Source organism: Gossypium arboreum, chromosome 1, assembly GCF_025698485.1.
Source record: "Gossypium arboreum isolate Shixiya-1 chromosome 1, ASM2569848v2, whole genome shotgun sequence".
Lineage (NCBI taxonomy): Eukaryota > Viridiplantae > Streptophyta > Magnoliopsida > Malvales > Malvaceae > Gossypium > Gossypium arboreum.
Genome location: NC_069070.1, coordinates 944,786 through 956,283, shown reverse-complemented (window position 1 = coordinate 956,283; position 11,498 = coordinate 944,786). Strand labels below are relative to the sequence as shown.

Genomic DNA, 11,498 nt, shown 5'->3' with positions numbered 1-11,498 from the left:
CAAATTATGGTTATGATCCCGTAATATGTTTAAATTTAAGATTTAGTATCTATACTTTTAATATAATTTAGTTCTTTCACATAATTTTATTAATTAATCAAAATAGTTAATACCTTTAATTATTTCAGTTAAAACCTTGAGGTCGAGTTTTTTCTTAAAAACATCTATTCTAGCTTCATGTAGATATATATATATTGTATTAGAATAATATTTTTAAAAATAAATCCATAAAAAATTCAATTGAAGTAGTCAACAATATTAAATATTTGGACTAACTAATAATAAAGTATATAAATTAAATTATGTTAAAATTAAATTATAAAGATGAAACATCACATTTATATAGTAGAGGATCAAAACTCAAATATTACCATTTTCTTATAATGTGGAAGGAATAAAGAATAAGGAACATGTGTCAATGCAGAGGCTTCCATGTATATAAATTTAAATTTATGTGTATAAAATATTAAATTCCAATTTAACAGGATATAAAATTATGTAAAGTGAACTCGAAGTTCATCCATACCCAAGACGGATTCGATATATAGATTCACTTGTGTGATAATATGTGTGTGCAATGTATGTGTGTGTGAAAGGACAAATCTAGAAAATTAGTTTATGGGTTGAGATTGAATTATAATTTTTTATGAGGTTAAAGTATAATTTTTTTATATTAATTTTTGATATTATCAATTTTAAAAGGATTAAATAGAGATCAAAGTATAATTTTTCATTTAAAAGGTAGAAGTCCTCTACCTACTCCCTCTAATTTCACCATGCATTTGTGGGCGAGTGAATTCACATTTGTATTGTATAAAAAGACTATTAAAATTTTAAATACTCTTTAGTGCAAATTGTTAAAAGGAAAATATTAGTGATGGGGCAGTGGGCACCTTATAAGTGTTAATATTTTTAATTTTTATCAATTTGGTTTTTAGTTAAATTTAATTATTAATATTTTAAAATGAGTTAAATTATTTTTAATGAAAATGTTGATTAAAATATTAAAATTTTAATGATGTTGACGTGACAACTCACTTGGTCGTCTATATATATTTTATCTTGACATGACATTATCTGTCTCAAATGTTATGTCAACAAATAATTTGAAAATATTAAAATAAAAATTGAAAAACACGAACAAATTATAAAGAGTTCATACAAAATAATAAAAAAATAGCATGAATTACATTGAATTCCCATGGAGGCTACCAGTTTTAAAGATTTAGACTTAGTTTTTATGAGCGGTTCATTTATCTCTGATTAGGTTAAAAACAACAATAGTGGTGAGATTAATTACTTAGCGATGATGTAAAAGATTTCACTGTAGTACAAGCACAGTGAATCCAAAGGCACCCTTAACATTTTAGTCAATATTTCCGTTAAAAAATAACAACAATTTAATTATTTTTAAAAGATTAAATATCAAAATTAACTTAAAAATAAAATAAAAGTAAAATTGGTAAAATAATATAAATATTAAAAATTAAATTTGATATTATGCAATTTTTCCCTCACAATTATTGTTGTGGTTGATTGTTTGGTTACCTTAAATGGTTTTCAATTTCAAAACTTGACTTTTAATAAGAGGTAAAAAGAAAAAAGATCATTGTTTGGGATCCTATGTTTCCCAAAGATTGACAATATCGATTATTTGGCCTTGTATATATCCATAAAATAATAAATAAAAATAACAACCTCCTTCATCCATTCTTAAGTTCAATTAAGATCATTTATCTTTTACTAAGCAAAGTTAAATAAAGTAAATTCAAAGGTTAAATGTGACACATGAATCCTTGAGTTCAATTAAAATAATTATTGATTATTTACTATGATCTAAAGTAAATGCAAAAGTTAAAAACTTAGCATCTTTTCTTGTACTATTTGCTATAAATTGTAATTATTATTTATTTTAGATATTCAAATTGGGAAATTTAGTAATTGTAAAATATTTTTAAATAATTAAAACTCATGTATTGTACGATAATAAAGTATTTAAGCAATTATAAATATTTTTAAATTGTAATTATTAATATATATAATTAGAAAGACAAGCAGTATTTCTAGTAATATATAAAAGTTAAAAGTAGTTACAATGTGGAAAGAGGACAAGGACAGGTAATAGAACAAGACAGAGCACCTTCCCCGGTGCATGTTCCCATCATTATTTAAACTCTACAATGCTTACCAAACACATCACACGTCAAACATCGAAAAATAGTTATACTTTTGTATATTCAACAATGGCTACCCCTATCTCACTCTCACTCTCATCACTGTCTTCTAAATCCCAGCAACTGGTGAGGAATGAGCGTCGGATGCTCGCCGCATCCGATGATGGTGCGATGACGAAGCTGATTCAGTCGACTCATGCCCCCGATGGTCGTTTTGTTGATGTTAAAACAATTCTCCAAGTCATTGACAATGTGTTGCATCATATCATTCCCAACATTGATCATGCTATGAATGTAAATTTTGATAACCTTATGATTTCATGATGTTTATATTCATGAAAATAGAAAGATTTCAAGACAATGGTAATTTGTTTTTTGTCTTGTAGGGTGGAACGGGACACATCGATGCTCTCGATGATCGGACCAACTCATATGTCATTGATGGTGCACTTGATGCATTGGCTTATATCGTACACAAAATCTGCTGCGAGGTTATTCGGCTCTTCTTTTTTCTTTCGGAATCTCGATCTTTTCCGAGACCGCAAAATGACGATACTAACATTTGATGTTTTGTAGGTATCATGCAAGTGTTCAGGAGGAGGGGATGCTCATGCAACAACAATGGGGATTCTCAACATGCTTTCAAACTATTCGTGGGATGCAAAAGTGGTGCTAACATTAGCTGCTTTCGCAGTGAATTTTGGGGAATTTTGGCTGATCGTTCAGCTTTGCACTTCCAACTCATTGGCAAAATCCGTAGCTCTCCTCAAGCAGTTACCCGACATTTTAGAGCATTCCCAAACATTGAAACGCCACTTTGATGCACTTAACAAGCTCATCAATGCAATGATTGATGTAACCAAGTGCATTGTTGAGTTCACTGAGCTACCTTCTGAGTTTATTTCGATCGATGTGCCACCATTGTCGACCGCCATGGCTCATATCCCCACTGCTACCTACTGGATCATTTGGAGTGTCGTCGCTTGTGCTGCACAGATTACGGGTCTCGTAGGGATGAGACACGAGTAAGTAATGAATTTCTTACATGCTCTCAATGACACAATATGATGACAAAATCTATCAATAATCAAATCTTTTGTTTCGTTCAGGTTCATTACATCGACTTCTGAGGCATGGGAACTATCAAGCTTAGCACATAAAGTTAGTAGCATACATGAACACCTTCAAGGTCTATTACATCTTTGTTATCAGCGCATTGGTGAGCCTATCCTAGAGAACTCAGAAATATAAATCATATGTATATATGCTAAAAGTGTCGGGGAGAGTCTAAATGCATTTTTCCTCCAATATTAAAAAAGTGAATAAATTAATTTTTATAGGTTACATCAAAGAGTAAATTAGTTATTATATTACCAATTTCATTTATTTTTATTGTTAAAATTGGTTGTTATATATCAACATGAAGGCAATACTAATTTTAACAATAAAAATGATAAAAATTTTATCAGAAAGAATCATGTTGCTCTTTAATTTAACATATAAGAATTAATTTATTAATTTTATAAATAAAATGGATAAAATACAATCTAACTCTTACTATAAGAACCTTAATGATACTTTTACCTTAGATTCATAAAAAGAGATGACTAATAATGATAATGAGATGCAGATGAGGAGAAGCTAATGGAAGCTTTTGAAGACTTCAGGCGTACTATTGAAACACCTCAAATGGACAACTTGAAGATTCTCCTAAAAATCTTTCGCAAGGAAGAGACTTATTATCTCTTGAATCCAGACAAGACCAAGGTTGATTTAATTTCATGTTCCAAGTTTCAACCATGTTTTTAAATTGATTGGACCGCATATTAACTTCTTATAAATTTAGCAGGTTCTTAATGATGTCTTGAGAAGAAAGCATGTTTTATTGCTCATTTCAGATCTTGACATCTCCCAAGAGGAGATTCGAGTTCTTGAGGCTCTTTACAAAGGTGAAAGGGTATCATGTGAGCTTAACTATGAGATCCTATGGCTCCCAATTGTGGACAGATCAACTTGGAATGATGGTTATGAACAAAAGTTTTTGAGCTTACAATCAATTATGCCATGGTATACAGTGAACCATCCTTTTGCCATTGAACCGGCAGTAATAAAATACATAATGGAAGTATGGGGTTTCGTTAAGAAACCAATTGCGGTGACATTGGATCCAAAAGGAAAGGTTTTATGCCCAAATGCACTCAACATGATGTGGATATGGGGAAATTCAGCTTTTCCATTTAGCAGTGAAAAAGAAGAAAGTTTTTGGAAAGCTGAAGCTTGGACCCTTGAGCTTCTCGTTGATCGCCTTGAGCCAAACTTACCTACTTGGGTACATGAACATCTCCACATAACTTTAATATACATATGTACATAAATTAATATGCTTTATTTATTCATGGTTTTGTATGGTTTCTTATATAATCAGGTGAGCCAACAGAAAGTGGTATGTTTTTATGGTGGTGTGCAAATGGAATGGATCGAAAGTTTCACTACCGCAACAAAAGGGGTTGCAAAGGCTCTCGACATTGGCTTAGAAATGGTTTATGTTGGCAAAAACAATGCAAAGGAACGAGTGAAAAAGATTACTGGTCTAATCAAAGAGAAGCAACTTAGCCACGCTTGGGAAGATGACAATGTGTGGTTCTTTTGGAACCGATTAGAGAGCATGTTGTACTCGAAAACCCAACATGGGAAGACCGTTGAAAACGATGCTATAAAGCAAGAAGTGATGACGATGCTTGCATATGACGGTAGTGAAAATGGATGGGCAGTGTTCTTCTCTGGTTCAGATGAAATGGTGAGAGCCAATGGAGATAAAGTGATTAGCAGCATGGAGAGCTTTGATGAATGGGAAAAACTTGCGAAGCAAATGGGGTTTATCCCAGCACTTCGTAAACAATTGGAAGGGATTACCGATGACCATCATTGCACTCGCCTTATTCTACCGGAAAACAGTGGCGGCATTCCGGAGAGGGTGCAGTGTGCTGAGTGTGGACGTCCAATGGAGATGTATTTCATGTATCGCTGCTGTGTTGAGTGATCTAAACAAAGCCAAAAAATTGCTATTGAGGGATCAAATAAAAGAGTAGAAATAAAAATAGCAATCATCATAGTTTGATGTTTGTTTAGAGTTATATATGATTGTCTTATCTAGAGTCTACGATAGAGTGATGTTTGTGAGATTTCTAATAATGTTTAGGGCTCTTTTATTATCCCACATCGGCTATTGAAGAGCTTTAGTTAGCTAATTTTATGTGATTTTGTGTTTTAATTTTAGGGCTACTTTGCTAACTAAAGTTTTTCCCAAGTTTATGGCTTGAATTTTTATTATGATTATTATTTTAAGATTTCAACATTTTCAAAATAGACTAAACAAAACTTAAAATATATGAATAAATTTATTCATTTCATTCGGTAAAATTGTGATGACTAATTAATTTAGTTTTCACTTTTCATTCAATTATTTAATTACAATAAATTCAATAATAATTCAAAAAATTAAATTAAATTAATTTATAAGTCATCTATGGTTCCATTTGACAAAATGTATTTACTATGGATAGTAATACATGCAATTTATTTCTCTTTCATAATTTTCATTTATTCACAGTATCATTTCTAAATGCTATCTATATATGGTTGTGTTGAGCTAGTGGAGGATTGATTGAACATGGAAAACTAGGGACGAATAGCATAAATGTAGGTCCATTTAAGCACTAGCTATTCAAATAATGCCTTAGATCATCTCAAAGCATTCAGCAAAACACAATTTCTTTCACACTTATAATTACACAAAGGAATGATAATCAATTCAAGCAATGCCTATCTACAAACATCTATATAACCTATCTATCATATGACACAAAATCAAACATATTTACAAAAGTAATTACCTCTAGTCTATTATGCAATTTAATAAAGTGAACTAACTAATCTGCCTTAAAAAGAACCAAATTACCTAACATCAAACAAAATTTACATGCTTGAAAAAGACCTATACATAATTTAATATTCACAACCAATAATCTTAGTATTAACATAGTCTAAGCACCATACAATTCAAACACAAACAAATTATTATTATTTTATATATATATATATATATATATATATATATATATATAACAAAAGATAAACAAGCAAAACAAAGAAAACAAGAAAATTATAAATCTATGTACCCCACACATACACTTAAAGCATACATTGTCCTCAATGTAAAATAAATGAAGCATAAGTGGAAACAAGAAAATTCCCCTAAAAAGGCCGAAACCTTTGTATCACACTGGCGTCAAGGTCAACATGTGCTCCAAATGAACGGGAAAGTCCCTAGCAAAATAAAACACTACAGAAAATAGCATAAAACAAAAATAATATAAAAGTAAAAAATAAAACAATAAAATAAAAATAAAAAAGATAGAAAAAGGAGAGATGTTGATGATGTGGAGAGTAAAAATAGTGGGAGTAGAGTTTATAATACTTAAGAAACTGTTTGTCGAAACTATTTTTCTAATTTTTTTAATTTTAATGAAAAAAATAGGGAATCGACTTTTTGAAAGTAAAACATGGAGTCGCCACCGATCTTTTGTTTTGGTGTGATCGGATCACCTAGAAATTTGGTTATTTTAATAAAATATTTCTTTTTACTAAAACAACAATTTTGTTCTTACGAAAATATGAGAAAACGGGTTCGGGAGTCGGTTACGTATGAGGAAGGATTAGCACCTTCATTACACTCAAAATTGGTACCAAATCGATTAGATATTGTCCTTATGTCTAAGATTTAAAAATGTTTTTGAAATGTCTAAGTTTATATGTTGAAAACCGCAAAAGGATGCCCAATTATTTAGTCCAACGAGAAAAACAAAACCCGGCACAGTAGGGCACGACTCCTCGAATTTCTAGTGAAGAAACTTAGGAAAAAAATTGTTGTTAATTCTGCTAATTAGTTTACACCTATAAAGAGAGGAATTCACACAAACAAGGAAAACAATCCCAAAAAAACAGTAACTTCCTAAGAATCAGTGACTGAGATTAGTTTCTATTTACAAGGGAACTCCTAGTAATAAAGTAAGTTTTCTGTCCTTAATCTTAGGAATTCCAACACTCCCCCTCAAGCTGGAGTGTAGATGTTTATCAAACCTAGCTTGCCAATAAGTTCTTCAAACATGTTTCTGTTCAAACTTTTAGTTAATATGTCTAAAACTTGTTGTCTAGTAGGTAGGTAGGTGATGCACACTTCTCCTGAGTGTATTTTTTCTTTTATAAAGCGGCGATCTATTTCCACATGTTTGGTGCGATCATGATGCACAGGATTATGTGCTATGCTCACAGTTGCCTGGTTGTCATAATACATCTTCATAGGCCTGGTGTAAGGCACTTTTAGTTCCCCCATAAGCCTTTATGTCCAAACTCCTTCACATATACCATGAGATAGTGCTCGATACTCTGCCTCTGCACTGCTACGGTCTACAACAGACTATTTTTTGCTTCTCTACGTCACGAGGTTACCCCAAACATAACTACAATAGCCACTTGTAAAGTGTCTATCGTTAATGTAACCCGCCTTGATCTGCATCAGTGTAGACTTCCACATTTTGGTTGGCAGTTTTCTTGAAATGCAGGCCTTTACTAGGAGTCCCTTTCAGATACCTTAATATTCTATATGCAGCTTCCACGTGTTTCTCCCTCGGGGTATGCATGTACTGACTGATAACACTTACACTGAAGGCTATGTCTGGACGGGTGTTAGATAGGTAGATGAGTCTTCCTACTAGTCGTTGATATCTCCCCCTGTCGATTTCTTCTCCATCCTCATTAGTTCCCAATTTGAGGTTAAATTCCATAGGAGTTTCGGCTGGTTTGCAGCCCATCAAACCAACTTCTGACAGTAGATCAAGAACATATTTCCTTTGAGAGATGGAAATACCTGTTTGGGACCTTGCTACCTCCATACTAAGAAAGTATTTAAGATTCCCTAAGTCTTTAAGTTCGAACTCTGTACCAAAGAATTCTTTCAACCTCACAATTTCGCTTGAGTCATCTCCTGTTAATATTATATCATCCACATAAACGATGAGGATGCAGCATTTTCCCTTTTCCGAGTGCTTGTAGAACATGGTGTGGTCTGCCTGCCCTTGAATGTAATTTCTGCTGGTCATAGCTTTTGTAAATCGGCTGAACCACGCCCGTGGAGATTGTTTCAGCCCATACAAAGACTTCTTCAACTTACACACTTGGCCCTTGCTTTCTTCAAACCCGGGTAGGAAATCCATGTTTACTTCCTCACTTAATTCTCCGTTGAGGAAAGTATTTTTTACATCCAATTGAGTCAAGTGCCAATCAAGGTTGGCAGCAAGAGATAGGAGGACTCGAATGGTGTTTAGCTTGGCAATCGGTGCAAACATCTCGTCGTAGTCAAGACCATAAGTTTGAGTGAAGCCTTTAGCCACAAGTCGAGCCTTGTATCGGTCAATACGGCCATCGGGTTTAAATTTCGTAGTGAAGATCCATTTGCATCCTACTATTTTTTTCCCTTAGGTAGATCCGAAACTTTCCATGTTTCATTATTTTTGAGGGCCTTCATTTCTTCCATCACAGCTTGTCTCCACTCAGCAGATTCAAGAGCCTCTTCTATTTTTTTGGAGTTTTTACAGAATCAACATTAGTCACAAAAGCTTTGTAAGACTTAGATAAATTTTCATAGGATACAAACCGAGAAATAGGGTGTTGAGTGCAGCTCCTTGTGCCCTTTTGAACTGCAATTGGAAGATAGATGGATGGTGACGGAGGTGAGACTTCTGTTTCAGAACAGTCCTCTGTTGATGATGCAATTGGCACTGCTGTATCAGTTTCAGGAGAACGATTCTGTCAAGAGTAAACTTGTATTTCGGGAACCTATTTTTGCTGTTTTCTTTGATCAGGGGGCTGTTGTACTTCGGTGGTGGTATTGTTATTGGGAAGGATTGGGCTAATTTCTTGCTGTACAGGGGAAACAGTCTCTAAATCTGGGATTACCATAGCACCTTGGTTGTTAGGTTTGTTTGTGATAGTAGTTGTAGGGTCATGAGGTATAATGAGGAGAGTATTAAGGGTCTCATCTTCATTGAAAGTCTCCCCCTGAAGATGAGATGCTGCAAAGTATGGTTCATTTTCAAAGAAAGTAACATCTCGAGAGACAAACATTCGGCGCAAGGTTGGTAAGTAACACTTATAGCCTTTTTGTGTGGAGGAATATCCAATGAAGATGCAGGTGTGGGCTCGAGGATCAAGTTTGGATTGATTTGGTTGATGGTTATGGACAAAAACTTTGCAACCGAATATTTTGGCTGGAAGATTAGGAACACGAAATAGAGGAAAAGACTTTAGAAGGGTATTTAGAGGTGTTTGGAAATTAAGGACCTTTGATGGCATTCAGTTTATGAGATAGTAGACAGTGAGGACAGCCTCTCCCCACAAGTATTTTGGAACATTCACGGTAAATATTATGGCTCAAGCTACAGCAAGGAGATGTCGATTTTTTCTCTCGGAGATCCCATTTTGTTGAGGAGTGTCAGGACAAAAGCTTTGGTGTATGATGCCTTGGTCAGAAAGGTATGGGCTTATGACAGAGTTAAAGTATTCTCTTCCATTGTCAGTGTGGAGAGTATGTATGGTAGAGTTGAACTGGGTTCGAACCATTGAGTGAAAATTTTGGAATACTTTGGGTGTTTTAGATTTTTCTTTGAGGAGATAGACCCAACATACCCTAGTGTGATCATCAATGAATGTTATAAACCACTTAGCCCCTGTAATATTTTTCACTCGGCTGGCTCCCCATAGGTCATTGTGGATTAATGAAAATGGTTGAGACTGGATATATGGTTTTAATGGGTATGGCACACGGGTATGTTTGGATAATTGGAAAATTTCACACTTCAAGGAATTAATACTTTTATTTCGAAATAACAGCGGAAGATGTTTCTTCAAATACAAAAAGTTTGGATGCCCTAACCTACGGTGCCATAACATAATCGTGTCCTCTTTTGAAGTGGATAGAGCCAATCCTCCTTGTGTGCTGTCTTTATTCCAAACATATAGTCCATCATCAACTTTTGTAGTGCCAATCATCCTCCCCGATTTCTGTTCCTATATCACACAACCAATTGCAGAAAATTCAGCAAGAAGTTTTCATCCTTAGTAAGTTTACTGATTGAAAGTAAATTGAAGGACAAGTTTGGGACATGTAGGACTTTATCGAGGGAAAAATTCTCTGTTATTTGTACTTCTCCTACTCCAGCCACAGGTGAGTAAGAACCATCAGCTATGCGGATTCGAGACTTATCATGACAAGGGGTGTAGGTGTGAAACAAAGTGGAGTTACGTGTCATGTGATCGGAGGCACCCGAATCGAGTATCCAAAAGGATTGATTATTTGATTCAAAGGCAATATTGTGGGCAGTACCTTGGGTGGCTAGAGATTCATGAGCAGTGGAAGTATCAAGTATCTTATGGAGAGTCTCAAGTTGGGTTTTGGTTAGGCAAACATCGAGAACATCATCTGCAGCAGTGGAGGATAACAGGGCAGTCTTATTATCCTTCTATTTTTTTTCAGTATAGCCATGGAGTTTGAAGCACTTTTCCTTTGTATGACCAACACGGTTGCAGTGGTTACACCATGGCCTAGTTGATCCAGAATCATTTCCAGCATGTGGTTTTTGTGGCTGTGGACCTCTGGAGATGAGGGCAGAGGTCTCAGTAGACCGATTGCCAAGAGTTGTCACATGTTTAAGTTCCTTTGAGTCTCCCATCATGATAAGACGGTGCTTTTCTTTTCTTCTAACTTCTACAAATGCTTCACCGATGGTTGGTAGAGGTGATCTGCCCAGAATTCAGCCACGGACCTTATGTAACTCACGGTTAAGTCCTGCTAGAAACTCATAAAGACGTTCTTTGTTGAGGTGAGTCATAAACTTAGTGTGTTCCAAGCCTTCACCCCAATCTGCCTCATAGTACATATCTAGTTCCTGCCACAAAATTTTCAGATTGTTGTAGTAGTGAGTTACCTCGAGTGTCCCTTGTCAGATATCCTTTAACTTAAGCTTGATCTCAAATACTTGGGAGGCGTTTTCAAGATCCGAGTAGTTTTCTTTGACTGCATCCCACATGTCTTTTGCAATTTTGAAAAAGAGATAGGTGCGGCTTATATGGCCTTCCATCGAATTAATTAGCTAAGCCATTACAATCGAATTGTTGAGTTCCCAAGTGACATAAGTCGGGTCAGCTGTGGTTGGTCGTGGAATTTCTCCATTGATGTATCCTAATTTGCCACGACCACGAATCACCTTA

The 11,498-nt window shown here is 34.6% G+C and overlaps 1 protein-coding gene across 1 annotated transcript; it reads left to right on the top strand.

The window, feature by feature from the left end:
- Positions 1 to 2,200: 2,200 nt before the first annotated feature.
- On the top strand, positions 2,201 to 5,481 carry LOC108481499 (protein SIEVE ELEMENT OCCLUSION B-like). Its single transcript, XM_017784625.2, has 7 exons — positions 2,201 to 2,468; positions 2,561 to 2,665; positions 2,751 to 3,199; positions 3,284 to 3,393; positions 3,805 to 3,941; positions 4,024 to 4,503; positions 4,600 to 5,481. The coding sequence occupies exons 1-7, from the start codon at positions 2,244 to 2,246 to the stop codon at positions 5,212 to 5,214; spliced, it is 2,121 nt and encodes a 706-aa protein (XP_017640114.1). The 5' UTR covers positions 2,201 to 2,243; the 3' UTR covers positions 5,215 to 5,481.
- Positions 5,482 to 11,498: the final 6,017 nt, after the last annotated feature.